Genomic DNA, 17008 nt, shown 5'->3' with positions numbered 1-17008 from the left:
GCAGTGGTTAGGCCGTGGGAAGGTGGAATGTGCTTAAGGCTGTCATGAAGAAAGAATGAAAATTGATAAGTTGGTATGCTTGGTGTGGTATGCTTATGTTTAGGGTTCATTATAGCCATTTAATATGTAAAGTCCGAAATAGGCAATATACCAGGTGTCTTGGATCACATGACAATAATTTGTATGGTAAAACCCAAGATGCAGGACGTTGGTAATATTGGCTTCTGAGCCCCACAAAGCTTGGATTGAACTGCTACTCTATTTAGGCTAGGAACGTGCAAATATTTCAAGATGAGAACCATAATATCTCTATCAGTTATATATACGAAATGAGAACTTAATATACTTCTTTAGTGCTGAATAAACAGTTTAAGCCCAACTACCAACTTCTGTAGATCTATAGGGTTGCTGATATACAGGTACCCCTCTATTGTCATGGAAATGAAGACCCATTCAAGTAGCATTGAACTTTAATTTCTTAAAGAGAATATTCACTACTTTCGCTGAAGCAAGAGCGTTGGGAAGTTGACTAGTATTGTATATAGGGAGACTTCAAGCACCCTGTTAATCCATTTTATTAGATTTAAATGTTCTTCAGTGGAATACTTAAAAATTCATTCTTATGCATATAAAATCGATAAAGTTCTGCATATCTTAGCGTTCTTTGCTTGCACACAACCACCCTCTTACCCTCTTCGTAGACTCTATTGCAAGTGACAGTGGTACCAAAACATTGATCAAAAATCTGTTAGTTGGTAATATCATTGTTGAAGAGGAAGGAAGAAAAGTCATTTTAGTGATTAATTCAGTACTGAAAGCTGTATAGTTATCACAATGGAGTAGCAACTTCACGCCCTATGAGGTGGTGTCTAACATGAAGTCTCTCCTCCGTACCACAGAAGAAATTATAATGGCTGCAAATTGAGGCAGGAAACCGTGGCTGATATAAGTGTGTATAAATACTATGCAACCTCTAGACTTCAAATAACCGTCCTACTCTAGAGAGCAAAGTTGTGCGCTCTTTTTAGCGTCCTTTATTTGATTACGATGATGAGGGAGCACTTCTTATGCAATGTTTTTCAGCATCTTCCCCAAGAACTCATAGTCAGAGTCTTGAAGAGCGTAGATAGAACAACCTTGATCTTCCTATGTCAAGAAGAGAGCTTAATCTCAAGAATTGCTAGGCAAGTGACCCCAATAAAACTCAAAGTGTGTGAGAGCCAGAATCACCCACGTCGAAACTTACCACTTGATAAATGGACGAATCCTTCTGGAACATTCCTTAGCACTAGTGGATTTGAAAAGAATAATTTGCCAAAATATTCGTTATTCGAGTTGCACATATATGATATGGATATCATAGTATTCCACTCAAAAATTCCAGAGTTCGTTTCCACATTAAAGATTGTTTTGTACATATCTGACTATATCTCTGCCATCCCCAGCGCGGATTATAAAATTGCAGATGTCATTTATACGACCAAATAGACAATTTAAGTCAACACCATAGGTTTAAAGGACGGAATTGAACAGCTTTGGAGACGAATAAACGAAATCTTGAATTTTCCGGTGGAAACAAGATCAAATGATATTATTGTCTTCAATGCCCTAGATCTTTCTTGCTATAAAAACATCTTTCCTCGTATGACTGGTTTACATTGTTCTGATGTTGTATTTCCTTTGAATAATTTCAGCAAATTATCTGAAAATTTAAAAGTTCTTATTGCTGTATTCGAAGAGTCAGGAACTGGTCTAGGAAATCTTGTACCAGACCTTCCAAGCGGAGTTAGAGAATTATATGTTAATCATAGAGTGAAAGGCTTTGAATTAATGGATTTGAGCAATGTTAAGATATGTAAATTGAAAATTAATTACCATCTGTGCCAAGTTTTATTCCCCCAATGCATCCAAGATTTATAGAGAAACTTTTGGTAACCCCCCTACAATAATAAATTATTCTGCTTGGGAATCTCTCATCAAAGCGGTTGATTGTGCAGGAGATTTCAAAATTACCACAATATGTATTTTTGAGAGTAGGCTGGGATTGTACAACCATTCCCTACGAATACCTTTTTGGCGGGAATAAATAATATATAGTGCTGGCTGCGAAGTACAATCCAATTTATACCACAAAACACATAAAGTAACCTTGTATCATCAACTGCCATTTCCAGAATAACACCTACCACAATATTCGTACTTATCACGTCCTCCACTTTCTTGCAACTTTGCTCTTGAGGACTTACGAACTAATAAATCACGTGTAAGATCACCCTCTCCACCTCGGAATTCTCCAAACCAGAACACTTCCGATCTCATACCATTCAAGAATTTGGATATGGGAAGTATTAATGTTACACATTGTTCGTTTCTTCTTAGTTGACAAGCTGCAATCTAGTATAAATAGTACCTATAAGCCAGAAATCCGTGATTCATGTTTTCGAAGCTCAAAACCTTCTCAGAGGAGGTCACCAAGAGTTTCAATGAGTTGAATCAAGTGGATGGCACCAATGGTGGCTCGGATCGACGTCTCAATGCTATTGCCATCAATGAATTGAAAAATGGAGCAAAAGTGTTGGGAACAAAAACCCCCGATGCAACAGAATTAACGCAACCTGAGGACGAACCGGTATCGAAAGCTCTGACTCCAGTTCCTGGTGAGAATGGGCAATCATCGGTGTCTCCTACCACATCCAATACGGACAATTATAAGGAACCGAGCTCGAATACTTCAACAGGAGCTACAGCTACTCCAACTCAGTCTAACACAAGTCAGAAACAGGATATTGATCTCAATACGCTTCCGCCAGCCATAAGGTCAAAATTGAAGAAGTTTGTAAAGTATGAGGAAAAGTACCCCATTCTTCTTGAAGCATTCAAGACTGAGAAGAGAAAAGCCGAGCTCATACACACATTCGAAAAAGTATTGCAAGAAAATACACCAGTATCAAGTATAGCGGAAGCTGGTGCCTTGGTAGAATATCTCAATGGTTTGAACGAAAAGACTACGCTTCTCAACACAGAATTGAGAAAATACTCTAGAGATAATTCAAATTTGACAAAAAGCAATACTGATTTAAATGACAAACTCAGAAATAGCACTGATCAGTTAAAACGAGCAGTCAGTGAAAGAATTGAAAATGACAGGAAAGTAGATGAGTTGAACCAAAAAATACTGCTTTTAGAAGCTGATCTTAAGGCTAAGACCGATGAAGTCGCAAAAACGTCAGAATCATTGAAAGAACAGACCGCAAAGACAATTCAAGCGGAAAAAGCATTAGAAGATACCAAAAAGGAGATTGTAGCTCTTCAGAAAAAGTTTGAATCCAACAAAACAAATGAAGATGGCATGAACGGAGAATTGACTACTTTGAGAGTAGAGGCAGCTACATACAAAAGTAAAATCAAATCCTTAGAGGAAGAAGTGGAAACCCTTCAGATTGAGAAAAAGCAGCAACAGATGGACCATTCTACAATCAATGCTAACGAACTCTTGAGGCATGAAGTATCAGAACTCAAGGAGAAGATAGATGAGAAGGATGTAGAAATAAAGAAGCTCTTGGAGGCAAAGTCCAAAACTGATCCTGTACCTGACGCTTCTGCCATAGAGCATCTGACACCGCAGCCACACTCCCCAGGTAACGAGTTGACAAAGAATAAAAAGAAAAAGAATAAAAAGAAGAAGGGCGGCTCAGAACCCTCAACTCCGTCTGTTCAGGTGTCAAAAACTAATGTTAAAGAGGAAGTATTAGCAAATGAGTTCTCATCAGTCCAAGAGGAGTTGGAATGGACGAAAGCCGAAGTGAGAAACTTGGAAATTACTAATGAGGATTTGAAAGAAGAAAACAGGAAAATGAAATCCGAATTACAATTGAAGATTGAAGATGTAGAAAACTTAAGAGATCTGTTGAGAGATATCGGAGATGACTTGGTGCAAGCACGCGATGAAATCAAAGAATTGAAAGGGAAACAAATGTCTCACGTCAATGCAATTATCGAGAGAGATCAAGTAGGAGGAGGTACAGAAGATAAGGATTTAGCCTCAGTGAAGTTGGATAATGAAGAGCTTACAAAGCAGATCGCAAAGAAAGAAGCCTTGGTGGAATCTCTCATAAAAGAGAATAAGGAACTAGAAGCAAAATTAGATGACAAATCCAGGCACTTGGAAAGCTCGTTGAAAGAGCATGAAACAAAATCGACGGATTTTGAAAAAGAGATCTTGGCTCATTTGAAATCCTTAGAGTTAGTGAAGGAATCCGAGGCTCTGTTGAAGAGCGATCATGAAATTTTAAGAAAGAAGCACCGCGCATTGGAGGTGGAACTACAGACAGCTAATAAGGAGATAGAGAACTTCAAAAAAGAAAAGGTAGACTTCAATTTGAGAATCAGCGAACTTAATAAATTTAAGAGTAATGACACTTCATTAAAGTTGGAATTAGCCTCCCTCAAGACGTCGTTACTCCACAAGGACCAACTGATAAGAGAATACAAAGATAGAATCCAAGAATTGTCAGAGCAGAAGGACAAGTTGAATGATACCATATCGAAATTAAGAGTCAGCAATAGTGAACTTCAGTTGGCTCAAAAGGCTCTTCTTGGAGAGAAGAGTGAATTAGTCACGAAACAGGAGTTGTCAATTGAAAGAACAAACTCGTTGACAAAGGAATTGAATAAATTACAAGGTCAGAAGCAAGTGGTAGTCACTGAACTTGAGAAGTTGAAGACCAAGTTCGACACTTTAGTGAAAGAAAAGTCCAGCTCTAGCAATGAATATCTCACATTTAAACAGCAGTATGAAGAATTATCAATGAAGGCGAAGGAGTCGTCACTAAGAATAGAGGGATTGGAGGATGAACTTTCTGAGGCTAGAAACCTTTTGCAAGAGAGGACGCGAGAGTCATCAAGCATTCGCCGTTTACTTGTAGATGCAGAAGAGCAGATGAAGTCTAAAGATTCAGAAATGCGAAATGAATTGAAGAGACTTTCAGATGAAAAGATAGAAATCGAGTCCAGCTGTCAGTCATTATTAAAGAAGAGACAGCGTGAAATTGACGAACTCAAAGCTATCATTGAATCACATGTTCAAAAGATCCAGATTTTGGAGAAGAGTACTGAGGAATTGAGGGACAAAAATGCTGAACTTGATCAATTGCGATCGAAGGAGTACTCCGTTGATGGACAAAATGGATCATCACTTGAAGAGGTTCAGCAGACTATCGAAACTTTGCGCAGTTCGCTTCAATCCTCTGCTAAGAAGGTTAGAGATTACGAAAGCTTGAACAATGTTTTGAAGAAGCTCAATGAAGAGTCCAACTTGAAGTTTGAAAGACTTTCTAAGAACTACAAAATCATTACTCAACAGTACAGACAAATGAAAACGTCGGCCAAAGCATCACCAGCATCAAGTCATGATACTTCTACCGATTCTTTGGCCACATCTCCGCGTAATTCTATGGATTCAAGAAATGGTAACGATGGCGGAAAGGAAGAGAATAATGCAACCAATATTGCATATCTCAAAAATGTGTTGCTTGGATTCTTTGAACACAAGGAACAGCGCGAACAGCTCCTTCCCGTGGTGAAAACCCTATTCCACTTCTCAATGGAAGACGAGAAGAAATTTCTTCTAGCATTGAAGTGAAACCGAGATTATTGAGTATCCTTGACCGCTTTAATCAACTTCATTGTTCCAATGATCGGTTCCGCCATACTTCAATACTATATAGATCATATATGATTTCACGCAATACATCATCACTAACAACAGACATAAAATATTTGGATGCGACTTTTTATTCGCAGCCATAAATTTTCGCATTGCAAAAAGAAAAATTTTAAATTTAAAGCTTATGAACAGTAGATGTCTGGAGAAAGTACAGAGGAGCAGGATAACTACGACTTCAAAGAAAATAAATTATACACATTTGTAGACACTGTAAGCAATTGGAGTATGTTGGACCCCTTTGACCAGAAGAAAAAGTCAATTTTGAGTGAAATCTCGTCCACTAATCTGGACTCTCCAGATGCGTCGCCAAAAGGAACAATCGATGAATTGTGCATTCCCCTCATCGAACTCATAAATTCGAACAATGACATGGTAACAACTTCTTCATGTTCGGGTAGAGTGTCTGTTTTTCTTGAGGGCGTCAAAAATGTGAGTGAAAACGACACCAAAATTGGAGCTAAGGGCAACCAAGGCAGATGGGTGTTCGTAACTCACAATCTGAATGAGCTTAACGAATGGTATAGCCGAGTTAGGCTTTACTTTCCAAAGAAGGACGAAGAAATAGATACTCCAGAAAAGAACATAAATACTCGTTATATCCTTTTCAAGTTTGAACCGCTTATATTGCACGTTAAGTGTAGAAATCAAACTCTGGCCATAGCCTTGTATACTACAGCCATGAACTGCGGATTTAGAGAATCTGGCATTGGAAGTAATAATATTGTTGCTATCAGAATATCTATCAAACTAGATGCTCCCATTGGATTCTTGGATGATAGTGATGGCGAAGAAAAGTTGATTTCCGTGGTCAGCGAAGGCTATTTGAAGATGTTGACTAAGTTAGCAGATGATAGATTCAAGGAGAATGCAAAGAAGATCGATGAGCTTTACAAGGCAATTGGGAACATGAACAGCAAGGTGACCGCACAGCCAGATAAGAAGGAGACTAAAGAAGAAAGAAGGGAAAGAAAAATTAAGGAAGGTTTGGAAAGGCGAGGTGCCGTTAGAGAACAAAAGGATCAAAAGAAGAAGGAGAAGGCAGAGAAGGCAGCATTGGAAGCAAAGGGTAGGGATGTTCAAGACAAGGCAGTAACCTCACCATAGCACCATATAGAATTAGTCATGCTTTTAGTATCGGAAAGAAACTCACATGCTCAATATGTAACGCAGAGCATAATACAATGAGCTGACTTGAATAAGGGCGAAATAGAAGACATACAGTACTCTCTATAGTTGTCTTTTTGCATACGACAATGTAATGGTGAACGTACCATGGTTATCTAACTACTTCTGATCTTAAGTTACTTATTTATTGTGTTTTAACCACTCCGTTATTTTAGAACTGTCCCTGGTTCTCCATTGCAATCTTGCAGATATTTGTTCCAAACTTAGACTGACCCTTTTTTGCAAAGCTTCTGGTTTGTCTTTAAAGAATTGCTCAACTTCGTCCTTCTGTTGCTGAGTGCCTAAGCGTGACAAGCAGGTCCCAATTATTTCAAGATGAGTCACAGATGCGAGGCCCACTTTCTCTTCAATGGTAGTCCATTCATCTTGAAGCCACTTCCAGAGTAAGCTAATTGAATCCGGGTGAAACCGCATGCTTCTTAAGGCGTATTCTATATCTTGTTCCTTCAATTCGAGAACAAGTGTCAAGAATTTTTGCAAAATAGAGGTGTCCACAAAACGACCAAGACTTGCCAAAGCATCGTCGCTAACATCTTCATTGTCAGATTTCTCGTATAGTTCAAGCAATTGGTCGAACTCCTTTTGGGAACCATATTTGGCAATGCATTTGAATATGATAATTCTCTGATCGGGTTCCAAATCTATATCATTTTCCAAAAAGGACTTAAATTCCTGGTTACAGTATTCAATGATAGAAGGTTCCCCGACAGCATATGCTGTACCAAAGATAAGATTCTTTAGCTGTTGTACGTCGTACGAATCCCCCTCGCTAATGACGGTACTTCCTGGAACTTGTTTGCTTATGAGCTTCTTAAGAAAAAGATCTAGCCCCTCAAGCAACTCTTTGTCAGCGAAGATAAAGGCATCTTGTATTTCAAAGAAGTCATTCGTCATTTCACTCCAAACATTAAAGTCGGTCTCGTCACTCCACTGCTTTACTAGATTCAAAAACGACGTTGTGGATGTGTAGCCGGACGCTGCCAATTTAGCGCTATCTGCCAACAATCCAATTCGATCTTCCACAGGTAATTTGCCTTTTCTACCAGCAATGCCTAGCTTTCCCCATCTTTCCTCGGAATAGCTGGTACGATAGAATCCCACTTGGTCGGCATTCAATTTGAAGAAATCATCTTCGGTGTCAATTTTGAACTTCTTAGACCTTTCTGTGAGAACTATCGTATCCACTCCCTTGGAGGTACGGACATTCAAAGACAATGGGAATAAAACTTTATCCTCATCTGGTTTGCAGTCACCGGAAATGAGAAATCTATTCTGAGAAATGGTGACTTCTTTGGATTCTTCATCCTCGTCTACGATAACGAGCGGGAAACCAACATTAGAAAGCCAGACATCCATTACAGCATTGATATCCTTGCCACTAATTTCGGACAACACATCCCACAAGTTCTTGGTAGTGGTATTCTTCCAGCTGTATTTTGTTAAATATTTGGAGACCCCTTCAATGAATAGTTCTTCTCCAATCCATTTTGCAATCATTACAAGTACTGCGGCTCCTTTATCATACGTAATATTGTCGAACCCTTGTTCAATATCATTAAGAGTATTAATGGGTATTTCGACTGGGTGAGACGAACGAAGAGAGTCGAGCAGTAAAGAATTTTGTAAGTTGTATACAATATAGGATGTCCATGGTTTCAATTCTGGATAGAATTCGTTGATGGCATACCAAGACATCCAATTGGCAAAACCTTCATTGAGCCAAAGGCCATCCCAGAATTCCATAGTTACTAAATTTCCAAACCACTGATGAGCTATTTCATGAAATACAGTTTCTGCTATTTCATTCTTATCGTGAGTTGATGCGTGGTCTTCTTCTGCCAAGAGATAGTCATCTTTAAAGGTAATTAACCCAAAGTTTTCCATTGCTTGAACTGAAAAATCAGGAATTGAAACTAAATCCAATTTAGACAAAGGATAATCTATTTTGAACACTCTTTCGTAGAACTGTAAAGCAGTCTCGGCAATTTCGAGAGCATAAGTAGCCTGGTCCGTTTCCCCAGGAAGAGTCCATATCTTGAGTGGAATTCTCAGCTTTTTACTTTCAATAAACTCCAACTCACCTACAGTAAACGCCACTAAATATGTTGACATAAGTGGAGTTTGGTGGAATTGGACCTTTTTGTACCCATTTTCCAAACTTTCAACGACCTTAATATCCATATTAGACAATGCAGTGTAGTTTTCCTTGACAACCAACGCCACTTCAAAAGTAGCCTTTAAATTTGGTTGGTCGAAACAGGGAAATGCAGAACGACATGCAATAGGTTCAAAATGAGTAGTGGCTAGGTACTGAGTCTCGCCTTTATCATCTTCATAACTAGATCGATAGAATCCTTTCATATGTTCGTTTAATTTACCCCTGAATTGTATTGTTAAAGAGACTACGTCTCCTTTGGCTAAAAACTTCGTCTTAAATGTGACTGTTTGATTGTCTTCATCAGGAATCACTTCGAGTGGCTTATCTTCAATTTTTGCTTCTTCAATCTCCAATTCGGTGCTATTTAAAGTTATGGAGTTGGAATCCTGCAAAATGTCTATGTCAATCGTTTCTGAGCCTTCAAAAGTGAAATCAACCAAGTTCACCTTAATGTCGATTCTGTAGTGCTGTGGCTCAGCATTTGGGGGTAAAGTTAAAGCCATATTGTAAGAGACGGATCTAAAATAAAGAACTTGATGTATAACAAAGGCTGGGTGAGAGCGTAACTAAAATAATTCAGAAAATACTTCAAGGGCCAAGAATAGACTATTTATACATTGAGGCTTGCGTCGGTTAAAATACTTTGATGTAGATAGCCTAAAAAATATCTGGAACAAAGACATAAATATCGGCTTGATAAGCTAATTGGAGACCGGGCCGTACAATTAGAGCACCAACATGTGCTGTAGTGAGAATAAACACGAAATCAAAGATGACTCATAGCTACACAGTACAATCAGCTTATTTCTTGGTCGTCCGGCTTTATACAACCGTAGAAAGTGTGGAGTTTCCTGATACGCACAATGTCACAATACACTTGTGTAATTTACATGTGGAAGGTTCTCTTGTACATGGCAATGGGCAAAAGAGACCCACTCTGTTTCATTTCGACTTGAAATAGATTGGGGAAACATGCTTCAATTGGGAGTTTTGATTTTGCCTATGCATCTTGAACGAAAGCCGATCCCATAATGCTGAATGTATTATGCCATAGTGATACTAACTGGAGAAAATACTTTGACAGTTTTGCGTGTCTTCGTTGGGAACTTTTTCACAGCGAGCGCATTTCTGGTGGGGCTACTTTATGGCTCCCTACAATCTTCTGTTCAAAAAGCAACACCGAGTATCATTTCTACAACATCGTCGTAGATGAGATATTAGAAATTATGATTTAAAATCTAGTTCTTGTACTTCAAGTTCACTGCATCTATATTTTATATATTACCACCTCGCTTCCATCAATAGCTAACGCTAACTATCACAATCACCTACCAACATCCTCCACCCTCTATCAGTTACTCTCTCCCCTCCTGTACTAATCTCTAACTCTTCTTAGAAATGCGGGCATGTCAACTTTTCTGTCAACTCTTCTGCGAGAATGTCTAACTTCTTCTGCGAAGTGTCTAACTCTTCTACCCTAAGTCGTCTCATTACATAATCTTCCGTCGCAAAAATTTTCCGACATATGAGTCAGGAGATCATAGAAATGTTCGATGGATTTTTCAATTAAAGTTAGAGTACACTTCTACTCTTACGTCAATTCCAGCTCATCAAAGCCATGTCTGCACCAGCTGAAGAATTAGAGAAGCTCACTGTTACCGAGGCTGCCCCACAGGCTGCTGAAACCCCAGCTTCTGAGGGTTCCGAGCCGGTCATCTTGGGTGAAGACGGCAAGCCATTGTCAAAGAAAGCGTTGAAGAAGTTACAGAAGGAACAAGAAAAGGCACAAAAGAAGGCCGAAAGAGAGGCTCAATTGGCCAAGGAGAAAGCTGAAAAGGAGGCTCAAGCTGCTAATGACCCAGCCAAGGAAAACTATGGTAAATTGCCTTTAATTAACTCGTCTGTCAAGACAAACCAAGTTAGAATCAACATCAAGGATTTAAGCGCCGCCAACGATGGCCAACAAGTCATCTTCAGAGCCAGAGTGCACAACACTAGACAGCAGGGTGCTACCATGCTTTTCTTGACCTTGAGACAACAATCAGACTTGATTCAGACTCTTGTCAGAACAAACAAGGATACCGACTCTAACGCCATCTCCAAGCAGATGGTGAAGTGGGCCGGTTCCATCAACTTAGAGTCCATTGTTGTTGTTCATGGAACAGTCAAGAAGGTTGACGAATTGATCAAGTCATCCACAGTCCAAGATGTTGAAGTCCACGTTTCCAAGATTTACACTATCCAGGAGACTCCAGAGCAATTGCCTTTATTGATTGAAGATGCCTCTAGATCTGAAGCTGAAGCCGAAGAGCTCAAATTGCCAATCGTCAACTTGGACACTAGATTGGATGCCAGAGTCATTGACTTGAGAACCCCTACTAACCAGGCCATTTTCAAGATTCAATCCGGTGTTTGTGAGTTATTCAGAGAGTTCTTGTCTAAGAGAGGATTCACTGAAATCCATACTCCAAAGATCATTGCTGCTGCATCCGAGGGTGGTTCCAACGTCTTTGAAATCAACTATTTTAAGGGATCAGCCTATTTGGCTCAATCTCCACAATTGTATAAGCAGCAATTGATTGCTGCTGATTTCGAGAAAGTCTACGAGATTGCCCCAGTCTTCAGAGCTGAGAATTCTAACACCCATCGTCACATGACAGAATTCACTGGATTAGATTTGGAAATGGCTTTCGAGGAGCATTATGACGAAGTTCTTGCCGTTTTAGCTGACTTGTTCGTCTTCATCTTCTCTGAATTGAAGAAGAGATATGCAAAGGAAATCGCCACTGTTAGAAAACAATTCCCAGTTGAGGATTTCAAGGTTCCAGAAAACGGTCAAATGGTCAAGCTTCACTTTAAGGAAGGTATTGAAATGTTGAGAGCTGCTGGTAAAGATGTTGATGACTTCGAAGACTTGTCTACCGAGAACGAGAAATTGTTGGGTAAGTTGGTAAGAGAGAAGTATGACACCGACTTCTACATATTGGACAAATTCCCATTGGCTGTGAGACCTTTCTACACTATGCCAGACCCAGAAGATCCAAGATACTCTAACTCCTACGATTTCTTTATGAGAGGAGAAGAGATTTTATCTGGAGCCCAACGTATCCATGATCCGGAATTGTTGAAAGAGAGAATCATTGCCCACGAAGTCGATCCTAGCGTCCCAGGCTTGAATGAGTACGTCGATGCTTTTTCGTACGGATGTCCTCCTCACGCCGGTGGTGGTATCGGTTTAGAGAGAGTTGTGATGTTCTACTTGGATTTGAAAAACATTCGTCGTGCTTCGTTGTTCCCAAGAGATCCTAAGCGTTTGAGACCATAGTTGATATATTTATGTTTATGTATATTTTTAAGAACATTTAATCAACAGAATGAAATAAGAGACAATACTGTAGAGCACACCTTCCATGTGTTTATATGTAGATACCATTTTCAAGACTCCGACAATTTATTCAAGCCTTTGTCTTTTAAGTCTGCTAACGATATATGGTTGACATTTCCCACCTAGTTCAAATGATGATAGACTCTCATTAAATTAGATAACATTAAAAACAACCAATAGATCACTGGTGTGTGGACATAAATTAAGACTTACTTGAAAAAAAGTATATACTGGGGAAAGAATATAAGGTTATCAATAATTCCCATAGCCAACACCATAACTACTTCGGGATTTTTCAAGTGGTAGCATAAATATAAAAAACGAGATTTTGCTTCCAGCGATTCTTGCGGGTTATGTTCAAATAATGTACTCTTTTCAAGCAGCGTGTTGTTGCAGTAACAAGAAGGAAACTGCAGACGAAAGAGATTACTTCGATATGTATATTTATTCTTCCTTTCCTATTTCAATGTAGCCATTTAGAATTTCAGAGGAAAGTGTCACTTTGTAGGCACTTCCTAAGGATGTCATGTACCTCGCTGTATAACTATTAAATACAAATTATATGAGAGAAATAGTTTCTGTAACACGAGTATTCTACATCAACTACTTTTGCAATGTTGCAATCTTATATTTTTCGGCACTTAGTATCAATCCACACTTCCGGCAATATGACTTAGCTTCTGGAGGAATTCGTGTGCCTGTCTGATATCTTTGCAGCAATTTGATAGATAAGCCTAATATTCGTTCCTAAACAACGAAATCTAGAATTTCTATCACAAACACTCCAGATAAAAAGGCTCCTATTTTATAAAATGTCAAATATCTTTACAATTTTAATCCTGTAAAGCCATTTTCCTATAGAACCGACAGAAATCACTATTCTGGCACCAGAAGGAATTTCGTTCCGTTTAAGGTAATTGTTCACTTGTGAGATATTCATATAGAGCCTAATTCATTTTTGCTTATAATAAGGCACCAACAGTTGATATTCTATAACAAAATCCTTCATATGACTCGTTGACCCCTTAAAAGTCTCATTTCAACTCAATGGTGTAGAAATATTCATTGTTTCCAGTTTGTTATAATGATGGAATTTGCACCCAAATATTAGCCAACTACCCAACCTATTGGGTCGGAAATACTTTCAAAACGAGGGCTATTTCGAGGCATATATTCTTAGTGCGCACATGACCTCCAACACCGTAAGTCATTCCCATCTAAAATCTGGAGAGAATCTCCGTTTATTACTGGACCATACCTCGGAACCCTTTCTGGCATGAAGATAGTACTAAAGAATTTATAATTGGTTTGTCCATTTAATATCACTGTCACTAGCTGGGCTTAGACTTTTGGAAGAGTTAATGATAATCCGACCCAGTCCTCAAAATTACCACGTGATATTAAAAATGTCGTCGTGCTCGTTACAACTCCAGCGACATTAATTCACCCATTTCTCTCATTCAAAACGACATTATATCCCCATACTTAAAATATACACGGTCATAAGAACCTGTTCCTCTAAAGCTTCTTCATCATCACAGAGTGTATTGTTTTCAATATCTACTTGAGCTAGGCAAAGGCATACTCGGTCCCATTTTGTATATATAAGACTACGAGCGGAATGAATCCGTTGAACAAAATAATCTTTCTTTCAGCGTTTCTTGCCTCAGGATTCCTTCTTATCTTGTTGTCATGCGCCTTGTACAATAACTATAAACCACTTTGGGTCATTCTAATATTCTTGTTGGCGCCATTGCCTAACATCGTGTCATCTTCCATCGACAATTCACGCGACAACTTCTTGACATTCAATAATAATGACGGAAACACACCGCTGCCCGTCCAGGAGTTCTGCAAGTCATTGACAGGCTTCCTCATTCTCAGTGGTATTTCATTGCCATTGACGTTCTATCACACCCATTTGATTGAATTGGGCTCGATGGTGATGAGCATTCTTGGAGGTCTTATAGTGTATGTCGATATTGTCGTCTTTATTTGGTTTTTCAGCGAAGAGGAGGAGGAAAATGACGATTTCAACTTTTAGACAGCATTCAGTTCAAGTATACAGTAAGTTTCAGTATAATAGACGTGGCAGGCCGCCAAACAATGTGATTCAACGAAAGTAGAAAAAGTAGATAGGTACTTCGACAGCCGTGAAGACGTCTAAACAGAAATTTATCTTGATCAGGAAAAAATCCGTAATAAAATAATCGAGGCTATGGTTTCATCATGAAAAGTTCTAAAGTACAAAAAGTTGTGTCACTCATCCAATGCTAAGTCATTCATGTATAAATATAGAGTTGTCTTTTAACCTTGCGAATAAGTGTTCAGCGGATGTCTATATACACTTCTTTTGAAGAAGTGAAAGCTTTCTACTTGTCATGCAACTTCTCCTTATGTTCAGCATTAGTAAAGCACAGATATGAACTTTGCCGAAAGATATAGCAAGTTTCCGCATATATAGAATAATAATATCACGACAATTGAAGGAATGAGAATGAATATTTCAGTAGTAAAGAAGGAGACGTCTATAAAGTTTACAAGTAGTAGTTTAAGTCTAAATATTGATTCTTCTCAATGTAGGTGGCAGACAGTGACGAAGCTTTGTTGATATAAACTCAATTACTTCGAAAGCTCTCCTCAAATCTTCCTTTCAATTATTAGCAAGTTTTGTAGGCAGTACTCAGGGTTTCCAGAGCTCCAAGCAAAGGAAACCATCTCAGTCGGCGAAGAAAGTCCGCAACTCTGTTTACAAGAAGTTTGAGAACCTGAGAGACTAAGATACTTCTCTCGGGTTTCTAAATCAAATTTAAAAAATGGAGAACGAATTCGAGATCCCGCAACATCATAGGTTTAAGAAGTTCATAGTAAGGGAACTATAACGAATTTTATCCATCTGAGGTGGCGCCGAGCTTTCAGGAATATCACTAAAATAAATTCATTCTGTGTTTTCGTCTATTGATGTGGTCAGACAACTAAACTTATGTCTGTTGGAACCGTGTTCTAACTGAACGGTGCTATGAATATTGCACATAGTAACAGAATGGCCACTTAGTTCAGTGTTCATTGTTATCTGTTCATTGTTATGTGTTCATTGTTATCAGCAATTATGGTTAATTTAACACTACTAACAACATGATCAAAATCACTGTAAGAACGACAATGGTCACCAAACTACCATTCTCTCGGAGCCTATTCCGGAATTCGTGCAAGCGGTTGGCAGCTGTGTTGAGTCTATAATGTGCGTCTTCTACCCCTCTCTCTAAATCATTCAATATAATCAAATGATCGTCTAGCTCGGTGTTAATTGTTTGTCCCATGGCGTGCAGTCTACTAATAGATTCGTGAAGAACATCAAGGTTTTCATCTTGTTCTAGTAAGGTTTGCTGGTGCTGAGCAAATAATTGCTGATTGGTCTGAGCATCGAATGACTCGGAATCCGTGATGTTTGCTGGATCTTCATCGCTATACGGTTTGAACGCCCTTGTTCCCATAAGTTCATTTCTAAAATTATCATTATCGTCTATGATATCTTCTTGGAATCTGACTGTTTTCGGAAGCGTATCTCTGGCCCCATTCCTAGAACCATTTCCAAAGGCGCTGCCGTTAGTGACACTGTGGCTACGAGGAAACTCGGAAGCCTCGAAAGCGTATTCTTCCACACTTATGGTAGAGTCCTCAGATAACTTGTCATAAAGCGAATTGTACCTTGAAACAGATTCCTCAAATTGAGCAGTATATAGATCAACATTGTCTCCCTTTCGTATCAATGAATTCAAATCGTCCTGGAGATACTTGAGGTATTTTACTAGTTTTTGTAATAGACTAATCAAGTCATAGTTATCGTTAGCAGATGGTGTAAGCTTGAGAACACTCACCAACCGTTCACGTTCTTCCAAAGAAGTCGCTAACTCCTCAAGATATATACCTATCTTGGCATTCGAGGACTTTACTTCGGTAATCGATGGTGCCATCTTGGTCTTTCGGAACGTATATTACTTAGTGGCAACCAGGTATGGTACTTAACTCTAATAGTTCCAATGCAGTTTATAGCAGTACAATCTCCACGAGTTTGCGGGGTTTTCTGGTCAAAATATTCTTAGAATTAATCCCAAATCAAACTGAGTCTATATAACGAGATCACAATCTATTTCAACAAATGTCTATAGTTTAAACCTATAAAAACCACTCTTTAATCTGTTATCAATACTGTCATATTCACTGAAAGTGACAAATAGTGATATCGCTTATGTAATCTTGAATGGTATATGTGCAGGTGGTCATAATCGGTTGGTGATTTTTGCAACCGGTGGAATATACTGTTGTAATGGGGGGTGGGTCATTGAGAAACACTTCTTTTTAACAGAAAAGCCTCTATAATCAACTTCAAGGAAGTTTTGTATCAAAAGAAGAGTTCGTTGTGGAGAATACCAAAATTCATGAATAGCCTGTTCCAGTGTGTTCTGTACATACATATACTATGCTCTACCATAGTCAAACTAGATTCTTGGGCTCGACTTGAAGTGATAGAGCTAAATGGACAAAAGATACAGCT

General features: G+C 38.8%; 7 protein-coding genes across 7 annotated transcripts; 5 read left to right on the top strand and 2 right to left on the bottom strand. All coding sequences in view use genetic code 12, as the record gives it.

The window, feature by feature from the left end:
- Positions 1-1050: 1050 nt before the first annotated feature.
- Positions 1051-1488, top strand: RJT20DRAFT_5955 (uncharacterized protein; the record flags this gene model as incomplete). The annotated part of the gene is made up of 1 exon (XM_064920901.1): positions 1051-1488. One exon carries the CDS (start codon positions 1051-1053, stop codon positions 1486-1488), a length of 438 nt encoding a protein of 145 aa, XP_064774645.1.
- An 815-nt stretch (positions 1489-2303) lies between these two features.
- On the top strand, positions 2304-5751 carry SYS3 (Sys3p). The gene has a single exon (XM_064920219.1). It carries the CDS (start codon positions 2435-2437, stop codon positions 5639-5641), a length of 3207 nt encoding a protein of 1068 aa, XP_064774644.1. The 5' UTR covers positions 2304-2434; the 3' UTR covers positions 5642-5751.
- Positions 5752-5950: 199 nt separating this feature from the next.
- RJT20DRAFT_95927 (tRNA methyltransferase) lies at positions 5951-6829 on the top strand (the record flags this gene model as incomplete). The annotated part of the gene is made up of 1 exon (XM_064921604.1): positions 5951-6829. One exon carries the CDS (start codon positions 5951-5953, stop codon positions 6827-6829), a length of 879 nt encoding a protein of 292 aa, XP_064774643.1.
- Positions 6830-6930: 101 nt separating this feature from the next.
- RJT20DRAFT_45662 (M1 family metallopeptidase) lies at positions 6931-9835 on the bottom strand. The gene has a single exon (XM_064920220.1). The coding sequence runs from the start codon at positions 9569-9571 to the stop codon at positions 7031-7033; it is 2541 nt and encodes an 846-aa protein (XP_064774642.1). The 5' UTR covers positions 9572-9835; the 3' UTR covers positions 6931-7030.
- Positions 9836-10495: 660 nt separating this feature from the next.
- Positions 10496-12497, top strand: DPS1-1 (aspartate--tRNA ligase). The gene has a single exon (XM_064920221.1). It carries the CDS (start codon positions 10687-10689, stop codon positions 12391-12393), a length of 1707 nt encoding a protein of 568 aa, XP_064774641.1. The 5' UTR covers positions 10496-10686; the 3' UTR covers positions 12394-12497.
- A 1577-nt stretch (positions 12498-14074) lies between these two features.
- RJT20DRAFT_96284 (uncharacterized protein) lies at positions 14075-14497 on the top strand (the record flags this gene model as incomplete). The annotated part of the gene is made up of 1 exon (XM_064921625.1): positions 14075-14497. The coding sequence occupies one exon, from the start codon at positions 14075-14077 to the stop codon at positions 14495-14497; it is 423 nt and encodes a 140-aa protein (XP_064774640.1).
- Positions 14498-15566: 1069 nt separating this feature from the next.
- On the bottom strand, positions 15567-16427 carry SYN8 (syntaxin; the record flags this gene model as incomplete). The annotated part of the gene is made up of 1 exon (XM_064918394.1): positions 15567-16427. The coding sequence occupies one exon, from the start codon at positions 16425-16427 to the stop codon at positions 15567-15569; it is 861 nt and encodes a 286-aa protein (XP_064774639.1).
- Positions 16428-17008: the final 581 nt, after the last annotated feature.

This window comes from Scheffersomyces xylosifermentans (assembly GCF_036884685.1).
Source record: "Scheffersomyces xylosifermentans strain CBS 12540 chromosome Unknown RJT20scaffold_4, whole genome shotgun sequence".
NCBI lineage: Eukaryota > Fungi > Ascomycota > Pichiomycetes > Serinales > Debaryomycetaceae > Scheffersomyces > Scheffersomyces xylosifermentans.
Note: the sequence above shows the minus strand (reverse complement) of the source record. Positions and strands in the feature narration are given on the sequence as shown.